Here is a 23,960-nt window from a genome sequence, read left to right as displayed (position 1 = left end):
TGAGATTTTGCCCTTTGTGCAGGCAGATAAATTAGCCTGCTACAGTTTCAGAAACTGGAACCAAAAGGCTTTTATTTTTATTACTACTCACAGCAGTCGCCAAGACATCAGTATTTTCTTGTGCTACTTCCTTCAGTTCCAGTTCTCTGTGAGAAGAGCCAGGTGTTATCTATCTGTACGTTCATTGAGTTGCTTTCCAGAAGAGGAACCCTGGGCATGGTTAGGGAACCCGAACCTGAACCTTTTATTGTGGGAAGTAAGCAGGTCTGCCCTTGGCTCTGGAGCGGACACTGTATCTGTCTTCTGTGGCTGTGTGCTCTACAAAGATCATTGAGAAGACAGTCCAAAGCATGCTGAAACAGGACAGACCTATGGAGAATTCTCTCCCAACAGTTTCTTTTTATTTGCATTTGCCTGCTTTCTTTTTGCTCATCGCTCTGTTGTCACTGATTTTAACTTTGTGTTTGAATAGGTAACGTGACTGCAGCCTTCCAAAGCAAAGGGATGCAGAGGATATCCAACAAAGTCTCCCTCTCATCTCAGTCCCTTAGTCACCCTTTCCAGAGGCAGCCAGTATTATCAGTTCTCATGATCGGTTCTTGTGATTGCATATCCAAATATATACACACATTCTGCCCCCAAACTTTTTACATGGTGATATCATGCTGTAGACGGTTCTGAACCTTAAGGTGGTTTTTTTTCATAATACAGTATATCCTGGAAATTATTCCAAATGAACATTGTTCTTTACAATTACTTTATATTTTATAGATGGTAAGTCACAGTTTATTAACTGGCTCCTTGTTGATGGATGTTAAATTGTTCCTGGTGTCTTGTATACAAGTGTATGAGTAGATCTATGGGATATAATCCTGGAAGCCTTGGTCAGGGATGTATGTGAATTTGTTATTTCTGATAATGCTTCTTTTAATTAAAAAATTTTTTTTAATGTTTCTTTGAGAGAGAGCGAGAGAGCGCGCGAGCTCGCGGGTGAGCACCAGTGGGGGAGGGGCAGAGAGGGAGGGAAACACAGAATCCTAAACAAGCTCCAAGCTGACAGCACAGAGCCCCACACGGGGTTCGAACCCACAAACCTCGAGATCATGACCTGAGCCGAAGTCAGTGCTTAACTGAATAAGCCACTGAGGCACTCCTATTTCAGACAATACTTCTAGTTTTCCCTTTAGTGTAGAGCTGGAGTGTATTTACTAATATTTTATTTAGAATTTTTTGCAAAAATGAGGTTGGACCAATTTAAGGGTAGGGTTTTTTTTTTTTTTTGGTGTTACAATCAATGTTGTGCTTGCTTCAGAAGAAATAATTTAGATTTCCGTTTTCTGTGCTCTGCAGCTGTATAAATAGCATTCAGGTCATCTGAACTTCAAAGGTGTGGTGTAACTCCGTTTGGAAGTGTCTGGGCTTCATGCTTTTTGAGGATCACTCTTCACCTGCCTCCTTAGCGCAGTAGGCAGCGCGTCGGTCTCATAATCTGGAGGATCACTCTTCGACAGCTGTCTCTGATTTCTACATAAATTGATCTATTTGGATTTCTGCCTTTGTTTCTTGAAAGAAGTAGAAAGTTATATATTTCATTGCTGCCTATTGTTATTAGCAAATTTAATCTCATAGACTTTTTGTTTTCTGCCCAAATGATACTGTTTTCCCAATTTTTTCTTGTGTATCTGTGTTTATTCTCTTTCACCCTTAGTATTGCCCTTAGATTTTTTTGGGGTCTCCCCCCCTTGCCCCGCCCCGTTCTTAGACTTTTAAAGATCTTATTTATTTCTTCTGGTTTCCTTAGATGTGCTTGGCCTCGTCTGCAGTATTGGGAATATGAATTCTTTTCTTTCATCCTGTCTGACTGCCCTTCCTTTTTCAGCATAATATGCAAGGGCATGAGTTTTCCTCTGATATTTTAGCTCTGTTCCATAGATTCTGATATACATTATTTTTATCACTGTTACTTGTTCAGATGTTTTGTGTTTTTGAGGGACCTCTTTAACTCAAAAGTTAAGTGAGAGTCTTTTCCTTCTGGTTTTGCTATTTTCTAGTTTTACTATATTGTGATCAGAGGATGTTGCCTATACTATTTCTGTATTTTAATTTACTAAGTTTTTCTTTGTGGTTTACTACGTGGTCATTTTTGGCAAACGTTCCATATTCATGTTCAATTTAAAAAGTCTTTTATATCCATTTTGTTTTTCAATTGCTTTGTCATAGACTGAGGTGAATTAAAGTTTCCTTCTATTGATGTTTCTATTTGTCTTTGTTTTGCCTATTAGTTTTTGCTTCATAGAATGTTGGTGCTATGTTTGATGCTATGATTTGTTATTTATAATTTTTATACCTTAGGCACAAATTGCATCTTTTAGTATTTAAAGGGTCCTGTGTCTCCTTTAATGATTTTTGCACTATATAACCTTGTCTGATATTAAGAGTATAATTCTTTTTCCTTTTTTGTTTCTATTTGGCTCACAAGTGTTTTTTCTTCCTTTTATTTTCATCTTTCATCTTTTTGTTTCAGATATGCTTCTTGTGTACAACACAGGGTTAATTTTATCTGGGATCTGGTCTAATGTGTTTTTTTTTTTTATAAACTATGTTGGGTTAGTCCATTTACTAATGGGTAAGTCCATTTAGTAATATAGCTAGTTGTAATTCTGCCATTATATTATACTTCCTGTTTTTATAGCTTTTTAACAACATTTCACCAAGTGGCCAGTTTTTCTTTGCTCATGTTTCTTCTTTCAATTGGGAACAACTGTTTCTTTTTTAAAGATTACTTTCATAAATGTAACTATATTAATAACCTCAATTCTCATATTTTTATACTCAATTTATTTCTATGAGCAGTGATGGAATATGAATGAAAGAATAAAATTGCTTCTATATCCTGATTTTGGTTATTATCTCTTGTTTATTCATATAGTATTAAATGTATTTATACTTTATTTGCTTTGTCAGCTTTAAATGATACTTGACACCCAGTTATTTAAGATAATAATTAGTTCTTTTAACTTAATCTAGATATTCAATTTACACATTATCTTATGATATCTTTGAACTTACAGTTAAGTAGATTGAGTTCTCCCTGCCAGTCATTTTGCTTGGATTTTTCTAGGCATCTCTTGGTTAGCTGAAGTTCATTCTCCTGTGAATCTTTTTAGAAGGGCTCATGGGAATAGTGCCCTACACTTCTTGCTTAGGTCTGAAGTCTTTGGGTTACATTTTCTTTACTGGAGGATATTAGAAGTAGCCTTCCAGTCTCGTCCTGTGAAATGCTCCTCTAAAGAAATCTGACATCAGGCAGATTTCCCTTTTTTTTTTTTTTTTAGAATTGACAGTCTTTTTGTCAGGGTACTCAGAGCTCTTATTTTTCATGATCAGTGTCTGCCGTAGGATGTATTTTAAATAGTATTGGGTTTTCAAGGCTAGTCGTCTTCTTGGACTCCATGTGCCCTTCAAATGTGTAGCCCTAGTTGTATTTTCATTTTCATAATGTTTTCATGCATTTTACATTTTTGGTTGTAGATAGCAGTTGCATATCTTGTTTCAATAGATACCTTTTTTTCCCTTCAATTCTTAATAGTTTCATTTCCAATTTATTTTTCTTGTTTCTAACTCCTGTCCCTGTGATTTCAGGGATTTTTCTTGTGCTGCTTATAGTTTTTATGTTCATTTTATAAGTTATTTTCCCTTTTTCATCTTTACTCTTGAGCTGTAATATTGTTGCATGTGCTCTAGGACCGTTGCTTCCCTGTGTATCTGTTTATTTGTTTGTTTGTTTGAATTCGTGAAATAAATTGATTTGTTGAGGCTGGATAGTAGCTATATGATGTTCTGTTACACTATCCAATACACATATTTTATAAAGCTGGCAAATTTGGTGGTATTCTGTCACTTACTTTTTATTGTTTATTTTACTTAGTTCCTGCCCAGAGTTCTCTCGATTGATCAGGTGGCTCTCCTTTCCCTCCAAGTTCATTAACAACCTTTACTACACATCTTGTTTTTCCTGTGTTGATTACCTTACTCTAATAAGTATCTTTGAACAAATATTTCTATTTTATTCTATCAAAATTAAGGGTTTTGTTTGTGCTTTCTCCCATTCTTGTTCACTTTCTTCTCCTCGACTTCTCTTCCTCGTATCTCCAAACTCCTAGATGTTGCAAAATAGTTTACATGTTGCGTCATTAAGTTTGCATTAGTGAAATACTGTTTTTATTTCGAAAACCTATAGTTACATTACAGTTCCAGTCACAGTATTATCTATTTACATTTCACTTACACATATTTAATTCTCACTACTGTTTTTATACTCCTTATTTTTCTTTATTGAAATTTTTGTGGGGTTTCTTTCTTGAGATTTTTGTTCTTTTAATATTCTTTTGTTAGAAGCATTTCCGTGAATGATTTCCTTAGACACCTTTCATGGACTCTGTACTTAATGAGCATCGTAACATTTGCATGCCGTCCCATAGAGGGCAGCTAACTTTGCTGTCTTTGCTGAATGTAGGATATTGTTATTTCAGTTTTTTTTTTAAGTCTATGAAATTGTTCAATGCTCTACCAGTATTATAGATGAGAAGTCTGGCTATATCTCATTATATTTTTAATTGTAGGGTTTCCTGTTCTTTACATTTGGAAGCTTACAGGTTGATTTTGTGTTTTGAAGGTTGAAAATTATGTTTTTTTCCCCCCAGGATGCATTTTTCCACCCTACTCTCATCTCTAATCCATCCTGTTTAAAACTTCATGAGCTTTTTCAGTTTAAAATTCATTTAGTCAGCTCAGGGATAAATTTCTTTTAGTGTTTCTTTCTCTGTTCCTTTTTCTGTAATTTCTCTTTTTTAAAGTGTGTTTTGTTGTTGTTTGTAATGTTAATTTTTGAGAGCGAGAGAAAGAGCACAACTTGAGGAGAGGCAGAGAAAGGGAGGGAGACACAGAATCCGAAGCAGCCTCCAGGCTCTGAGCTGTCAGTGCAGAGCCTGATGCAGGACTCAAACTTGGTAACAATGAGATCATGACCTGAGCTGAAAAGTCAGATGCTTCACCTCAAGCAACTAAGCCACCCATGCACCCCTAAAGTGCTTTTTGTTTTTTACTTAAATAATCTTCACATCCAATGAGGGGCCTGAACTCCCGACCCCAAGATCAAGAATGGCATGCATGTCTGACTGCCAGGGGCCCCGGCCCCTCTTTCTGTAATCTCTGGAATTTCAGTAGTAGAGCTGGATTTGTCTTCTGTGTCTTATGTTTTCGTTCATGACATTTTAGTCTTATTTGGAATGACATGATATTTATCCTAGATTACTAATAGAGTGACATTCCTTTTCCTTTTCCTCTGAAATAGTAAAAAATTACGGGTTTTGGATCTAGGAACTTATAAAGCAGTCCCTCTCTCCCTGAGGCCCTCCATCCCTTCCTTGCGTCCTTCCGTTTGTTCATTCGGACACTGTAGTAAGCATCTGTTTCAGTTCTTCTGCTTCATTCACATTACTGTGTGTACTTAGATAGCTGTGACCCTTCTCTGTTACGTCATGTTAGCACACATGTAGATCTGATGAAAGAAGAGTCTAGTGATCGTTAACTTGGAACACACAAAGCCCTTTTTGTTGGAAGGGGTGAGGAAAGACGTTTGCCTCTTGGGGACAGGGAGAGTGTTATCCTCAGCCCACTCTGGCTTTTTTCTGGTTTCTTGGTGTCGAGGCAGCCTTGTTCCCTTGTCCTGATGAGAGTCACTCAGATACTGCTGACTTGTCTGGGCAACTTAAGGATTGGTCACCTTTAAGCACATCTGCTGAAAAGAAATTAACCTTCCAAATCCGTGTATTTTCTCTATCCTTAGATTTTTTCCAAAACCCTTTTAATACTTGCTCTTGCTTGATTTTCATGTACTTTCATTACCTGAGGTTCAGATGACTCTAGGGTTCGATTCTCCAGGGTCCATCAGGGAGTCGCTGTTGTTTCAGTAATTTAGTAGCAGGATAAGAGGGATCAAAAAAGAAGTCAGAGTTGTCAGTGTTTTGTGACTCTTACTGTCAGAGCAATGGTTCTCCCCTGCTTGCTGTCTCCAGATACTTTGGAGTTTCACACTTTGTTTTCTCAGAAGTGGACATTTTTAATAGCTTTCTGTGCATACATACTTTACTCCTGTATACAAATCCGTAAGTATTTGCGGGCAGACTGAGCGTATGTCAGTACACTCTCGTTGATTGGCTGATAACCTCGTGGGTAAAAAAGTCCATCTGTAGGCTTAACAAAAAATAGATCCTAGCTCATCTGAGTCACCAGACTGCAAACAAAGTCCCTGAAACAACAGCCTCTGGGCCTTGGGCATTTTCTCTGCTCATTGGCTGTTTGTCACTTGGTGTTTTCTCTAGTCTCCTGAGATCTTTTGCTTCATTAGTTATTCAAAAAATGTTTATTGAGCACCTGCTATGTGCAAAACACTATGCCACTTGGTGGAGTAAGCAGAACATACAGGGTTCCCTGGCCTCATGGAACTTATCTGAGTACGTTCTCTGGTTTGGTTTACACAGTTTCCAAATGGGTGGTTTTTGTTTTTTTTTTTTTCAGTCAGTGTTTTGAAAAGGAGAAATTTCACATAAAAACCCCAGTTTGCAGCTGCCACACGGGCCCTCATTCTTACATGGCATTCTGTTACTGTAGCAAGTGTCCCTTTAGACAGGACTGTGCCGCATGAGTTTAGATCCATAAAACTGAGGTCTGATTCAATTGGCATTTATCATCACAACGGTGCTATTCTGTTTACTACAAAATGAGTAAAAAGATGGGCTACTTCTTGAATGTTTTCTGGCCATTCTCCTTCAAGTTACTTGAGTTTGTGACCTTTGCTATTTATTAGTCAGCCTGCTAATTTCTTACAGGTTCAGGAAGAAGCAGAAGGAAATGGCCTCATGCTTTAGCTTCAGTCAACAAAAGCAGTAGACATATTCGTTGTAATACTCTTTCTCAGATTCATTCTAACAAAAAGCTAGAAATCGTAGTTCATAAATCTAAAGAAAAGGGGAGGTCTCCTGGGTGGCTCAGTCGGTTAAGCACCCAACACTTAATAATGGCTCAGGTAATGGGACTGAGCTGCACATGCTGAGCCGGGAAGCAATTTTGGATTCTCTCTCCCTCTCTGCCCCTCCCCCACATGCAAGTGCGTGTCTGTGCGCTCGCGCTCTCTCAAAATAAATGAACGTTAAAAAATCTGATGATAGTTCTGACATAATACATGTTTGTGCATGCAGTAATACATTTGAGTTAACATTTTTCAGTTTACTTCAATAATGCTGTAGTCAAATGGTGTTTATATTCGGCTTACATTTAGTTAAAGCCTTATAAGTATTTTCACATTCATTAGCTCTTTTGTTTTTAATCATCAATATAAAATATAGGAGATCTAGGTATTATGACCTGCAGTGTTGTTGAAGAGGAATGAGGCTCAAAGAGATTTTGTCAAACCATTGTCCAAAGCCCCTGCCTGTTCTTTTTCCTTGAGACTGCCTTCCATTTGCATTATCTCATTAGATCTTCACCATCTTAAGAGACAGGTGGAACCGGTTTCGTTATGTCTTAGATGGGAGAAAACAAACTCGGAGGAAGAGCCCTTTCTTGGCGGTTATCACATAGCTAGCATTCAGAACTCGCCTGCTACTCTGAAGTTACCCTGCAGGACATTTAGCAGGTCTCCTGTAATTCTTACCACTCCCCTATCACATAGGTATTGTTATTCTCATTATATTCCCAAATAAATTGACAAGTTGGAACTTAAACCTAGAACTGTCTATAAGCAACCCTCCCCCCCCTTTTTTTTGCCTTGTCATATTACCGAGGTTGCTTGACTCTTTTTTATTGCCATCAATAGCCTACATTTTAGAAGTACACAGTGATAAAGTAAGCTTAAATATCAATTTTTTTTTGTCTTTTTAGGACTGGTGTTTTCTTTGTGCAGTGATTCAGAAAAAAATTGGACCAAACTTAAGTTTAGTTCAAAGTATATTTCATCTTTTTATCGTGTATATTCAGCTGTTTTAAAGTATTCTCTTGTTCTTTAATGTGGATGACATATTTAGGAAAATACTTGCTTACAGTTTAGCAAATGAGTGTATCCGTTGTGAATTTTGTTGTATTGCTGATTTGTGATAAAGAGGAGCATAGAAAAGTTATCTTGATTTGAAGATTGGGGAATAATTTGGTAACCTAACGATTTCTTAGGTGACTTGTATGACTCTTGGCAGCTTGTTACATACCTAATATAATATTTAATACGTATTCTATATATAATACTCAACCCTAGCTAGCCTTTTCAAGTAAGTTAAGAACAAAAGATACAAGAAAGCTAAATCTATTAAATACTGAGTTTATGTTCCATTTGTATATTTTACCCTTTAGAGTTTGGGTTCCATTTTATTTTAGTTACATTTTCTTGGAGAAGTCACCAAATGCCAAAAATATTCCCAGTATTCCCAAGAATATACATTTTTTCATAAATCATCAGAAGAGTCACAAGTTCCATCTATCTAAATTAGTCTTAATATTAAATTGTTTCTAACAATGCAGATGAAGAGTAGCTATATGCTTAGTGAGTTCTCAGTTATATTTAAAGAAAGCATTAATGCAGTAATTGTCAGTGGCACTGAGGCAGAGGAAGCCAGTAATTTCAAGATGAATGAGAGTGAATATCTCTAAAGGATAAAAGCAGAGGCTGACCATGGACTTTGAGTTTTAGACACTTTAATAAAGGTCATTCCCATGTTTTTATTTACATATTTGTCTCATAGTGAAAATGGCAGTTTCCCTCTGTTAAGTATCATCTCTAGTTCCTCTTATATTTGAGTCCAGTAATAGCTCACAGATCTATACTCTAGAATATTAATGTTAACTTCTCTTAAGTCCATTAGAGATAAATTTATATCTGAAAGTATTTATTAATAAACCTCATAAGCCCCTGATTTTCATTCTTTGAGTAATTGCTTCTTACTAATGTTATGAATTTTTTTAATTCTTGATTTTTCTAGGGATTATTTCACATTTCAGCTGCTTTTGTTTTCTACTGCTATCATTGAGGGTTCAAGAACAAAAAATAAGTCTTCAGGTAAAATGCCTGATCCATATAGTGCTTGGCATTGTTATTTTGCTGAAAAAGGTCATATAGCTGTTTGGATGCTTGATCTGAAAATACAGTTGTGATGATTATGAAATTTCCGCATGGAGTTTTCTTGGCTGCCTCTAACAAAGTTGGTCTCACTTGTTCGTTCGTTCGTTCGTTCTTTTCAAAAGGATTTTGGCTGTCTGCTTTTTTTCATGTTGTCTTGATCTGCAATAACTATATGGATATGTGCTTGTATGTGCTAAACATTTTAATTTTGCATTTTTGGCTGCTTGAATTTTAAGTAATTTTGTTGGGCGATGTAAATAAAGAGCTTGAGGCTATAAGTGAAAGAGTAATCTACAGAAGTTTTTAATTAGCTTATAAATGTATGTTACTTACCTAGTAGGTATTTTCAGGATTGATATTTTATGAAAATTAAAATTTAAAATTCAGTTGCACAGACCACATTTCAAGTGCTACTTTCAGGCCATATGTGGCTGTAGCTACAGCACAGATCAAGGCCTGTTTCTGTCATCGTCCAAAGTTCTAATTGGACGGGGCTGTTTCCCTGCCCAATAGAAGGAATAAGCAGGGAAGTGTAAGCTCATTTCTGATGATCCCAGTTTTTATAGCTGTGTGATAATTCCAGAAGCTAAAGCATATGATCAGTCTTGAGCATACGTCCTCTAAATATTTACCCATCTCCATCTTGAATATTTCATACCTAATGTCCAAAACAGTTCATTTGCTTCACTATTTATGCTATTTTAAAGTGAAATATTTCTTGAAGCAACATTCATGTAGTAAACAGGCCAACAACTTAGCCTAATTTTGAATCCTCACCCCTGACTTACTTAGGTTAGTAAATTCTGGTAAGTTACTTAACTTCTTAGAGCCTCAGTTTCCTTATCTATAAAATGGAGATAACATTAGTTACCTCATAGGATTAATAAATAATAATAACTACATGTAAAGATATGTAGCAGAGTGGACAACATTTATATAAAATACTTTTAAATATAGAATGAAGCCAAAACATTTAAAAATTAGGTGATGTCGTTTGCATGGACTTGTGTTCTAAGCCTTGAAATTATAATAGGTCTTTGGAAATGGTTAGGTCAGGTATCCTATAGAAGTTTCTGCTGGCCATGGGATTATTTATGACATCATGTAAAGTTAAAACAACTAGAATACCAGAGTGAGGAAAGAAAAAGATAGAAAAGAGAGCAACTTTGTTTTTGGAGAAGTTCATAAAGTATTTTCTGATAAAAATGGCAATAAAAACGAATATTTTGTATAATGTTTCCATAACTTAACAAAGTTTTTCACGTAATTCTTTAAAATTTCTTCTCCATACTATTTTGGGTACTTTTATTGTATTAATATTTTTTTAAAAAAGAATAACTCACAGTTGACCAACATTTTGGAGGTTATGTAGCTAACTGTGAGGATGGAAATTCATAATGAGTTTTCAACTTTAAATCTTAAACTCTTCTGCTTTTTTTTCGTGTTGTCTTGATCTACAAGATCAAGATAGCAGTTGTGATGTAGATAGCAGTTGTATTTCTGATGCAGGGGTGTATTTCAGAATCGCTATGGATAGGTTTAAGTAATTTATTTTCTTTTGTGTTGAGACAGAATGCATACCCAAGTGATTCTGGTGCCCACCTCTGGTTAGAAATCATTGGTCTCTTCCTGGTTTAATTCTTCTTTCCTGTATCAGTACATCTAAATTGATGCTTGTATCATGTGAGTAAGACAGAGGAATTAGAGTGATAAGCAATACACTGGTTTAGCTTTTAGTGTTCCAAATGTTTAGGCAGAGCGTCAGCAGCGATTGAAAAAGCAACAGAAATTTACTTTTCTGTTCACTATTGTTAGTGCTTGTCCATTTGTAAGTGCTTGTGGAGAGTGGGAATCCAGACTAACTCGCTATAAAGTTAAATCTTTTAGTGTTCCTTCCTCTGATAACAGTGAGGAAGGAGCCTGCCTTCATTGTATTGCAGTCATAGAATGTTGACTCCTTATTGCTTACAGTAGGAAACATTTGGGAGAGTTTTCAGTGGACTGGCTAAGGATTGTTAACAATGTTTTCCCACCTGTCTTGAAGATGCTTCAGTATCCTGGATTTAGTGGTTTTTCCCAGCCATATTTAACTCTGAATGTTTCACAACTTTCCTCTGAATGAGAGGACAGTGTCATAATGGGGAGGGAAAAGGGAATCTTCAAGCAAACCCCCATGTAGGCAAAAATAAGTCATGTTGCACAGTGAATTTTCAAAAGTGAAAAACATTTTCAAACATAAAAAGACTTCATGGGAAGAAACATTTTCAAATTTGAAAATTAGGCATTTGCTATTTGAGACTATAAATGAGGTTTTTCAGTGAGTGAACTGTCTTTTGACTCAGTTGCTTATCAAAATGCAGCTAGATAGTGGCTTTGTTAACATTAGCTTTTAATATTTTCTGATCAGAGATGATTTCACTAGAAGCTATTTACAGTGGATATTGGCTGCTCCTGCATTGAAATTTGCTTGGGATGTTCTTGTATGTAGGTGTACCTTTCTTAATGTAGAAAATAGAGTTCTGATTATTTTTAATTACTAGGGCTTAGGGAGCTTATGATTAAATGGCTGACTTTTAATATGGCAGTTTAGATTAAACTAAAAGGACTTTCCTAACTTAGTACCTGCAAAGTATAACATTATATTCTTAAATCCCTTATGTTAATTATATGTAGATTATATTTCTTTGTTGTACTGTAAATAAATGTACTTAAAAACAGGATAAAACCAAGGCCTTCAAGATATTAAAATTTTCTCAACTCAAAGATTTTTAAAACCTGTTGTAATAAAGAATTGAGACTTGGTCTTAAATCACCATGAAAGTATTGTTAAGACTTATTTTTCTGTGAACAGTGCATTCAGATGCTTGTACTTAATCAATTTGGAGTTCTTTTCACTTGGTGTTGACACCTAGTTTATGGCAAAAATAAGGTAATACTTTTTCTTTAATTTTTAAAAGCTGGCCTGTTTCATTGTCTTAATTTAAGAATTGAGATGATATGGTTCATTCTGACTTAAATCTAGATGCAGTGGTAATATATTCTAAAAGGTAGAAAATGTGATACCATATTTCAGCATTCCAAGATACACTTCCTTTTCTTACTTTAATAGCTCTGGAAAATGAAATGTATCTTAAAATTGGCTTGTGTCATTTTAATGGTGGTATTTTATTTTTCTTACTTGCTCATGTGTAAACGAATGGTACATGTTATAATCATTGATGTCTTAGGCTTGGCAAAAAGTGATGGTTGATGTTCTGAAGTTTGTTGTAGAACTTAGACTCCTTGTTATAATGCAGTATGTCTTTGTAGTGAGAGAAACCTCTGCTGTGACACTAGCATGTCACATGGAGTCACAGACCTGTACTGATATCTCTTCCTGTTCCCTTCACATCCTCTCACTGCTGTCATCCTGGTGTCAAATGGCACAACTAGACTTAGTAATGAGTTTGATGTACTTTATTCAGGAGAAAAAATGCGTGGATCAGGGGAGTATGGTGCATCACAAGCACTACCCAGGGTATTTTCTTATGGGATGTTGGAAGGGGCAGCCCTGAAACCGGGCACAACTGGCTAACGGGTCCTCTTGCCCAGGGGAATGTAAGCTAGCTAAAGCCAAGTTGGAGGACTGTGACTGGTATTAGGTTGGTGTGACAGTGAGGGGTTTTCCATAAGTGCAGGATGGTGTAGGTTTAGATTTGAGACACGGGTGGGGCCAACTGGAGTGGCCTCATTTTGTGTGTCCCAATATACCAATTAACAGCCACTAGTTAGGTTTTTTACATCAAACTGGTTTCCCATCTGTGGGAAGCTATCCAGAACAGTAACGGGAAAATGGAAATCAAGAAAAGGAAGAAAGACTTGGGGTCACGGTTGGGGTGGGTGGGATGGAGGGAGGGATGGGACCTCCAGGGTGGAGAAGGGAAAGATGAGGGTAGCACACTAGAGGGGCGTGTTAATGAATGAGCAACATTTTCCGTTTACCTGGCTTGACTTACCTGGTTGAGTCTGGTTGTGACACATTAGCTTGGGAGCTGCCCAGCAGTTAGCTAAAGTCATCTCAGTCGTATCCCCTAGATTCTGAACACATGAACTCTTCTTGCCAAGGCCCTTTTCCCCAGAAGTTACCCTGTTACCCCTCCAGCCTTACAGGAAAATCATCTGCTGGTATAGACTCAATAGAGGCCTGTTTCCTCCTAATGTGCTGTCTCAAAATGAATGAATAAAGGAGGAACTACTTTTTATGGAATGAATCTTTCTACAAGGAATGACTATAGATACATGTGCAATTGAATTCATTGGTTTTTATAAGAGGTATGGCACTACCAGACAAACACTTAATTTTAGGAGCTTTCCCACCTTGCTCTGTCGTTCAACATTTAGATAGAGATGGGTGTAGTCTTTTTCGTTATCCTATTTTATTTTCATTTCTAAAAACAGTGATTTGTTTCTTTGTGGCATAAATGCATATCGCGTGTTCCTGCTTTACCTTCCCACCTTCTGCACTTGCTGGGTACACATTCTCCTACATTGAGCCGTTTCTCCGTTCTCTTCAGCAATGGATGTTTTAGTTCTTCCTCGTTTAAAAAGAGTTACAAAGCATATCTGGCTAAAATACTCTATTTTAGGCAAGATCCTTTTAAAAATTAAGCTTTCACATTAATAAAATATTTAAATTTCCAGTGTAAAACATAAATTGAGGGAAACATTTTTTCTAAAAGGAATTTTTATCTTCTAAAGGGCTTTATTTACCAGAAGGATCTTTTAAACATCCTGAAGGGCCCTCTGGAAGCCACTCTCATTGCTGCCTGGTGTAGGCCTTGTGTTGTCCCCGAAAAGGATTAAGAATTGTTGCATGTCTAAAATCCTCAAATTTCCAAAAGTACCTTTCAGAATCTTTGGATTTTTTTCAAGTTAAGCCAACCTTTTAAAAAAGTATCATATCCAGGGTGATTTCTTTAACTTAAACCGATTTTGCTATTTTAGAATTTTATAAGACACTTTTTTAAGTTTATTTATTTTGAAAGAGAGCGTGAGTGGGGGAGGAGCAGAGAGAGAGAAAGAAAGAGAATCCCAAGCAGGCTCGGCAGTGTCAGCACAGAGCCCAATGGGACTCAAACTTATGAAATTGTGAGATCATGACCTGAGCGGAAACCGATAATTGGACGCTTAACCGGGCTGAACCACCCAGGTGCCCCCGTTATTTTAGAATTTGAAAAACTAGAAGAGGGTTTTCATGTCTCTTCAGCCACATTATACTCTATAAATTTTTTTGAACTATCTTAGGCAATGATTATTAGATTAGATTAGTGAGAGAAGGAAAATGGATTCCAGATTGCAAATAACTGACTTGCTGATACAGTTTTTTAGAAGTTGGAGGATTCTGTACCATTCTTGCTTACTAAAATGCCTCAATGAAATGAAAATAAGAGATGCTGTCTATAAGTAACAGTAGGTATTATTCACTGACTTATGAATAACCTTTCAAATATGGGTGCTGAGTTTTATGTATCTCAGACAAAATATGGCAGTCATCGCTCTGTAAATTAACGTCCTCATAATTCTTCTATTTTATTGTCCTGAATGCATTTTTCTCTTCCCTCAGAGGATGTACTGAGTAAAGACGCTGGGGAGTGTGCAATATGCCTTGAAGAATTGCAGCAGGGAGATACCATAGCACGGCTGCCTTGTCTATGCATCTATCATAAAGGGTAAGTTTAATTTCACATGGACCAAGTTGTAGTAGAGTAAAAGATGCTTCTCGAAGTTTCAGACGTTGTTGTTAGGGCTGAAAAGTTTTCTTCTTAATTGGAACTCCCCCCGCCCCCCAACCCATTTCTTAAAAAAAATTACAGACTTTTTTTTTCCTGCTAGAACTAAGATGTAAGCCCAAATATGTTTGTATCTAAAAATGTACCATTTGTTAAATGTTTATTCTTACCCAGGCATTGTCCATAATAGCTTGGCTAGGCTAGGTCATGTCCACCTTGTAATAATCTAATTTTACAGTTGAGGGAATAAGCCAGGGGACCATAGGAAATCATTCCAAGGCCCCATGGTTAGTAAATGGAAGAGCTGAGATTCTAGCCACGTCTATTTGACTCCAGTACCCATCTGGATTCTCATGAAGTGTTCTTGGTTTCAGAGCATCACAGGAAAAGTTTGGGGTAAAAAATTATTTAAAGTAAACACAAAAATATAGAAAGCCATAACTTTCAAACCAGTAAAGGAATAAGGTAGAATTTTATTTAAAGGCAGCAGGTGGAGAAAAGCATAGAGAGCACAATAAAGAATACAAAGTAAAGAGTCATCGTAATAAGTCCAAATGAAACAAACTCACCAGTTGAAAAGGGATTGAAGGATCAGGATATGCTGTTGATGAGAAAACACAGCTAATATAAGGATATAGAAAAATATGAAAGCGCAGGGATAGAAAACTATGTCCAGGCAAGAAAATTGACAAAGCTAGATTAATACCACATTAAATAAATTTTTGCAAAAATATTATTAGTATGATATGATAAAAATATGTAAAATTCAGTTTTTGGTGAACCTAATAACATAGTCTCAAGATAAAATATTTATAGAACTGTCAGGAAAAAAATGGACAGATATGTCATGAGAATGGGAGATTTCAGCACAGTTCTCATTGTGTCAGGCAGACACACTCAAGATAAGTCAAGACCTGGAAGAATCTAGCGGCACAGGTACCAGGCTTATCTAATGGATGTGTACCTGCATTTCACTGCCAGTGAGCAGAGCACCTTCATTCTTCAAGCACACACTGCATATACAGAAAATTGATGTGAAAGTTTTAGCAAACTATGAAAAATTGATGTGATACAGAAAGCTGGTCTCTGGCCACCGTTGGATGTCAGTAATAAAAGGTGAATTGTCTTCACACATACTTTTAAGTAACTTATGGATTAAAGAAGAAATCATAATGGAACTTAGAAACACTCAGATCTGAATAATAATGAAAACTCTTGACATTTTTCTAGAGCGATCCTTGGAAGGCTTGTGTTAGAGTGGGGGAAAAATCATTAAAGCCAAGTTCTTCCTTGAGAATTTAGAAAAATGAATAAATACTAAATAGAGCAAGAAAATAATAAAGGTTAGAGAAGGAAAACAAGGAAAAACAAATATACCCTAGGGACCAACAAAGCCAAAAGATTGTTTTTTGAAGACTAATGAAATAGATAAGCCTCTGACAGGATCATCTCTAGGAGGGGAAAGATGAACAGTATAGGAATGACACATCAGACATAGTAGAAATTAAAAACAAATGGAAAATTCTGTAAGAAATTTATTTTCTCTTTGATTTAAACAAAACAGTTTCCTTAAGAATATTTTATATATTATTAATTCATTTACTATTATCTTACATAATATATAAATGTATTTATTATGTTACTAATGATATATTTCAATATATAGTGATTACCAAAATAATTCAAAGAGAAATAGAAAACATGAATTGGCTATAATTTTCAGTAGTTAAACCCTAAAGATAAACCCTAAAAGGGGTTCTGGGGTAGCTCAGTCTGTTGGTTGTCCAACCTTGGCTCAGGTCATGGTCTCATGGTCTGTGGATTCTACCCCCAAGTCAGGTTCCATGCTGACAGATCCCAGCCTGGAGCCTGCTTCAGATTCTGCGTTTCCTTCTCTCTCTGTCCCTTTCCTGCTCATACTCTGTCTCTCTCTCTCAAAAGTAAATAAACATTAAAAACCATTTTATTAAGGTAAACCTTAAAAAACAACAAATATTAAAAAATAAAACCCCCAAACCTAAAAACAGGCCTACAGAGATGGTTTGACAGCAAGTTCTACCAGACCTCCAAAGAACACCATGTTAATAATTGTTAAACTCCCCCCAAAGTTAGTAAAAGATGATAGGTTCTCCCACCTATTTTACCAAAATAGTATAAACTTGATATCAGAATTAGACAAAGAGTGTATAAGAAAATTAGAAGATACTCTCATTTATGAACATAAATGCAAAAATCCAGAAACATATTAGCAAACCAAATTCATCAATATATATCTGAAGTTATGCCTCATGACTAAATTAGATTTATGCTAGGAATATAAAGATGTTGTTAGATTAGAAAATTTATATATATAATATACACTATGTTAATAAAGGAGAAAGATCCTATTATCTCAATAAATGGGAGAAAACATTCAGTAAAATTCTATACTTGTGTATTAATCATTTCAAAACAAAAACAATACATGTTAGATAAACTGTTAAAATTAATAACTCACCAGGGTTGTCATATATAAGCTCAACATGAATATTCATTCATATCTCAATAAGAAAAAAGGTAAAAGCTTTTTATTTATTTAAAAAATTTTTTAATGTTTATTCGTTTGAGAAAGAGGGAGAGCAAGCACGAGTGGGGGAGGGGGAGGGAGGAAGAGACAGAATCTGAAGCAGGCTCCAGGCTCTAAGCGGTCAGCAGAGAGCCCAAAATAGGGGCTGGAACCCACAAACCGTGAGCTCATGACCTGAGCCGAAGCCAGACACTCAACTGACTGAGCCACCCAGCCACCCTGAAACTTTTTTTTAGGATAATAACATTAACAGCTATAGAAACTACAATAGCAGTAAGCTGTTAGGAATACATCCTACAAAAGATACAAGGATTATGAAACTTTACTGGAACATACAGAAGATCCAAAATGTAGAGGTATATCATCTTGTGAATAAGAAGACTCAGTGTCATAAAGACATCACTTAATCCCAAATTAATCTATGTAGTTAATATCCCATTCAAAGCTTGACTAGTTTTTTTATGTAATTTGACAAGTTGACTCTAAAATACACATGGACTGAAGAGTCCATATGGCAAGAACAGTCATATTCACAAAGAAGAAAACTGCTAGGCGTGGGGGTGGTGGATGGGGAGACTTCCCCTCTGCAAATACATTTTAAGACCATTAAGATGTGTGGAAAGGATATAGGAATAGAGCCCATTAAACCCTCATGCATATATGGGAGCGTGGGGTTAAGAGCATGGACTTAAGATTCAAATCCCAGCCCTTCCACAAATTCGCTGTGTGATCTTGATCAAGTTATTACTTAGTTCTTCCCTCCCTCAATCTATAAAATGAGGCGACAGTACCAACTTCATAGAGTTGTTGTGAGGTTTGAAGGGAGTTAAATTTTAGAAAGTCTGGCACATAATGGATATGATGTAAATATTTGTTAAGTAAATGAAAAAATAAAAAAATTAATTTGGCAGAGGTTGTACAGCAGTAGAGAAAGAATGAACTATTCAATGAATGGTACTGAGATCAGTTGGTTATTGATGTAGAAAAACAGTTGAATCTTTATTTTATATTTTAATTTATATTGATTTATATTTTATATTTGAAATAAGAATCAATTCCCATTTGACTAAACATATGCCTTTTGGTTCATAGGAAGAACCAAAATCTTCAAAATGTTGGATAGAATGTAGAGAAATGTTCTTGGCCTCTTGGTAAGGAATATTTTGGGGGCCGCGATACAACCCCTCCCACACACACCCCCTATAAAACCTTGAAAGAAAAATTGATCAGTGATCTGGAACTGAACCCCCATATATGAAGTGTGCCTGCTCCTATAAGGATCCCATCCACTGAAAGATTTTACACCCAGTTCTGTTAGGCCACAGGCTTTATTTTGGAAGTACTTGCTTACTTCCTTCATGGTTCTCAAATTTTGACCATATTAACATCTTAGAATTTTTTTTGCGTCATGATACTGTGAAAAAGTAAAAACACTAGACCTCAGGCTAAGGTTTTCTTTCTTTTAAATATACAAACAGTATCTGAAACCATATTCTTCTTCAGCAACTTTCTGTAATGCAGTTAGCACATTGCAGTTGGTAAATGGAAGAAACGGTGACAGTACAATGAGATGATCTTACTGGGTCATCCATGGTATTTCTCAGCACATTAATGTTTTGTTCCAGCAGGTGAAAGTGTATGTGGAAGCAAGCCATGGGAAAATGCGGCACAAGTATACCTTGTTTCATTGCACTTTGTTTTATTGCGCTTCACAATTAATGTATCTTTTACACATTGAGGGTTTGTGGCAACCCTCCATAGAGCAAGTCTGGTGGCACCATTTTTCCAACAGCATTTGTATACTTTGTGTTTCTGTGTCACATTTTGATAATTCTCACAATTTTTCAAACTTTCATTATTTGTTATAGTTATCTGTGATCAATGATTGACTTGCTAAACACTCAGATGATGGTTAGCCTTTTTTAGCAATATTTTTTAAATTAAGATACGTACCTTTTTTTTAAGACCTAATGTTTTTGCACACCTAACAGTAAAGTGTGGACATAACTTTGATCTGCACTGGGCAACCAGAAAAACTATTTGACTCCTTTTATTGCAATAGTCCCCTTATTGCAGTGGTCTGGAACTACACCCCCGTATATGAAGTGTGCCTGCTATTCTAAGGATACCCATCCACTGAATGTTTTTACTCCAGTTGAGTTAGGCCACAGGTTTATTTTAGAAGTACTTACTTGCTTACGTCATTCATAGTTCTCAAATTTCGTGCACTGGGCTTTTGTCTCCATGTTCATATTAATCCTTCCTTAGTTCTCTTTAGTCAAGGTTTATAGCTTGGGGGGAAAATCCTGTATTTATAGTGGTATTTTAATTACTTGAAACAAACACATCTTTCTTCTGGTTACCAGGTTGTATTGTTTGAGTGGTCTGCTTTTAACATAGTTTTTCCCCATAAGCCCTGTTACTTTTTGTGTATGATTTTGTAGAAAGCAAGGATCATCAAAAATATGTCCACTGTATCATAGCTGAACTATCTGGATGATAACTTCCTGCAAACCTATAAGAAAAAGACAACATAGAGAATTTGGCAAAAGTTAACAGTCAATGCAAAAAGATAAGAACCCCAAATACCAGTAAATATCCAGATGTGAGTTGCTGTACTTGGTGGACAGCTCTGTAACAGTTCTGTGCAGCGTCTAACTGTAACTGTAATTCCACTCCTGAGACCAGGTCGCCAGGGTGTCCATCAGTGAAAGGATGGATACATACACTGCAGTAATGCTTGTGTTAATGGGATATTACACACAACGAAAATGTAAAAACCAGAGCCTTACTTATGAACAGTTGTAAATCTCCGATTGAAAAAAAAAAACAACCAGAAAAAGCATACTTCATGTTAGCATTTATATAAAATTTGAAACACAGGAACAATACTATATGTTGTTTTAGAATATATATACATGTAGTTATAGGTTAAGAAAATGTCCAAGAATGAAAAACACCAAATTCAGAGTAGTGATTTCCTGCTGGAGTTGGGAGAAGGGATTATAATATTTCAAATAACGTGGGTTGATAGCAATTTACATGAGCAGGACCGTGGGTTTTAAATGATTAATTTCTCAGTATGAGCTGAAATTACATGGCTGTAAAATAAGAAGTGCCCATTTTAAATCACATAGGTACTGTGACTTGTTAATTCATGTGGAGTATTTTGTTCAGTACTTCATGTAAAGGGGTATTCCAGTAGACCAGGGAACTGTGAGAGCCAAGTTAGTAGGATAGAAAGCAGACTGACAACCATGTCAAAAGCCAATTTGAGCATGATTATTTAGACAACATAAGTCTTAATGGCAACAGAAATGATTTTAGATATTTGAAAGAATAGTATATATGGATGAATTGCTGTATTTTTTTCCGTTTGATTTTTTCCATTATTTTTACTTACCAGCCTATCCTGTCAGGATGTGAGAATGATAAATACTAATTATACCTGTAAGCATATTGACCAAGCCTACTTGTTTTGTTGCATGTGCAAATTTGACACATCAGTGGGCGTGTTGAGCAGTTTGAATTCTGGTTAGGTAACTTCCTAGCTTTTGGGCAAGTTACTTAGCTTTACCGAGGCTTTACCATTTATCACAGTGAAAAAGAAGTATCTGCAGTGATGAAAATGTTTTGTATCTGTGCTGATAGAGGAGCAAATAGCCATGTGGCTTTTGAAAAGCACTTGAAATGTGGTGGTGTGGCTGAGGACTGCATTTTTCTTTTATTTAATCATAATGAATTTAAATAGCCACACATGGCTTGTGGCTACTGCATTGAACAATGCAGATCTACAATGAGGATAATTATATGCACCCTACTATTTAACTTCCAATGAAATCAGGAAATACTTTATAAATGCAAGTGGGTAATGGTATACTTATTCGTGTATGTGTGTGTATTGTATGGGAAAGAATTAAAATAAGTATTCAATACTCACATATAAATACAGTCTTTTAAAAGGTGATGCAGAAGTGCCTGGGTGGCTCAGTCGGTTGAGCGTCTGATTTTGGCTCAGGTCATGATCTCACAGTTCACAAGTTCGAACCCCGCTTTGGGCTCTGAGCTGACAGCCCAGAGCCTGGAGCCTGATTCAGATTCTATGTCTCCCTCTCTCTGCCCCTTCCCTGCTTGCGTGCATTCTCTCTCTCAAAAATGAATAAACATTGAAAAAAGATTTAAAAGGTGATGTAGTATTGTCAGGAATTAGAATTTAAAAGCTGCTTTTGATTACATTGATAGGTGGAATGAACAGATTGATATTTACATGAATGAATATTTTGGAGAGAGAAATATCTGTCCAAATTTGTCACTTAATTTTGAATACTGGTAAAGTAGTAGTTCTTCAGATTTGCTTTTGATATAATGGTTGATCTATATAACTTTAAAGTACTTTATAGCATAATTTTTCAAAGATTATTTCCTTAACTTCTTTGAATAATCAAAATGTGGGGCACCTGGCTGGGTCAGTTGGAAGAGCATGCTACTCTTGATCTCAGGGTAATGAGTTTGAGTCCCACATTGGGTGTAGAGATTATTTTAAAAAATCAGCTTAAAAGATAAGTAAATAATCAATAAAATCCTTATATTTTACCTATATATGCCAAATAAGATCATTTAAAATACTGATTTTTTTTTTCTGGAAAGATAAAGTCAAAAAGTAAGAAATTTTATTATGGCTGTTATGATATAAAAAATTAAGCCTAAGTGTTTAAGCATAAGCGTTTCAGTTTTTCTGGTTTTGTTCTTTTCTAGCTGCATAGATGAATGGTTTGAAGTAAATAGGTCTTGCCCGGAGCACCCTTCAGATTAAGCATCAGCTTCCTGTTTTATAGGTAATTCTCCCTTTTTCTATTCTAATTCTTTTTTAAATTGTTACCTGAGTAATACATTCTCTACCATCATTTTTACACATTCATTTATTGAAGCGTGTGTGTATGTGTGTGTGTGTATCCCAGATCTTGTGTTTGGCTACTATATAGAAAACTTACAGGAAAAGATACACAGAAAACAACTTTGCTGATTCCTGAAGAAAGTCTTATATTGAGTAACTTCCCCATTTTTGGAACTTTAAGACACATTGGCTTATTTAATTCTAGTTTAGTGCTTAAACCCAGGCACTGTATGGTCAGTATATTACTTTATACATGTCCTACATGTTAGTACATAGTGCCCCATTTTTTTTTTTTTTACCACTGAGAAGCCTGAAGGCCTAAGTAATTAATTTCACAACTTTAAGAAGCAGTATGCACAATTGTCCAAGGTCATGCATTTAGCAAATAGAATCAAATTCTGTACTCTTATCCCTCATTTTACAAATATATTCTTAGGTGATGCAATATATTATAATTCTAATCATTATAGTTAGCATTTATGTTGCATTATTATGAGCCAGGTGTTCTAAGCATTTTATTACAATTAATAACTACTAATAACTACAGATTAATAATAACTCATTCTAAGTATTGTAACAACCCTTTGAACTTAGGACTCTTATTCTTCCCCACTACATAGATGAAGGAACAGTTATAGAGAGGTTAAGAAACCTGACTTGTCAAGCCTAGTTCCCTGGTAGAACTGGGATTTGAAACCAGTCATACTGTCTCCAAAGATTGTGTTCTTAGCTATTTTGCTGCTATTAGGTAGGAGCATTTTCTTCAAAAAGTTGCATCATGCAGTCATTCATTCAGCTTAATCTTTCACCTTAGTATCCTCAGCATGTAGTAAAATGCCTGTCCATATAGTAGGAGGAAAAAAGAAAAAAAATTGAATTTTAAACCAAATACAGAATTTGTTTTTTAGTCTGCTGATTTAGCTTATTCATTATTCTGCATTATCTAAAAACGTTCAGTGAATTGAATGATAACCGCATTTGACTCTTGCTTTTTTTCATATGTTCCATGAAGTAAGTTCATTCATTTGACTTTGAAAAAAATAGTTAACTTAGGGGCGCCTGGGTGGCTCAGTCGGTTAAGCGTCGGCTTCAGCTCAGGTCATGATCTCACGGTTCGTGGATTCGAGCCCCGTGTCAGGTTCTGTGTTGACAGCTAGCTCAGAGCCTGGAGCCTGCTTCATATTCTGTGTCTCCCTCTCTTTTTTTTTTTTTTCCCCAAAACAAACTTAGATTGTATTGTAGTTTCACTTAACAGTATATAAAATGCTGTGTTGTGACAGGTATCAACTATCCATTAGATACTGAATCAATTCTTCTTAAGCACTACTAACTGCTTGTTTTTCTTAAAGCTAGATCATTCTGAATGTTTCCTGTTAGACCTATGAGTGCAAACATATGGTTTCTGTCCTTCTCTGCCTGGCTTACTTCGCTCAACATGACACCCTCAAGGTCCATCCACTTTCCTACAAAGGGCCATATGTCATTCCCTCTCATTGCCATGTAGTACTCCATTGTATATATATACCACATCTTCTTGATCCACTCATCAGGTGATGGGCATTT

The 23,960-nt window shown here is 36.0% G+C and overlaps 1 protein-coding gene across 1 annotated transcript in view; it reads left to right on the top strand.

Annotated features, from left to right (window-relative positions):
- ZNRF2 (zinc and ring finger 2) overlaps nt 1-23,960 on the top strand; it is a gene marked incomplete at its 5' end in the record, with an annotated part of 98,304 nt that overhangs the window by 64,333 nt on the left and 10,011 nt on the right. The window contains 2 exons of the mRNA XM_029918422.1: nt 14,772-14,877; nt 22,259-22,338. Coding sequence (XP_029774282.1) covers nt 14,772-14,877; nt 22,259-22,316 — 164 coding nt within the window. The remainder of the gene's footprint in view (nt 1-14,771; nt 14,878-22,258; nt 22,339-23,960) is intronic.

The sequence above is a fragment of the Suricata suricatta genome, chromosome 2 (genome assembly GCF_006229205.1).
Source record: "Suricata suricatta isolate VVHF042 chromosome 2, meerkat_22Aug2017_6uvM2_HiC, whole genome shotgun sequence".
NCBI lineage: Eukaryota > Metazoa > Chordata > Mammalia > Carnivora > Herpestidae > Suricata > Suricata suricatta.
The sequence above is the reverse complement of the archived record's forward strand: the minus strand, read 5'-3'. Positions and strand labels throughout refer to the sequence as shown.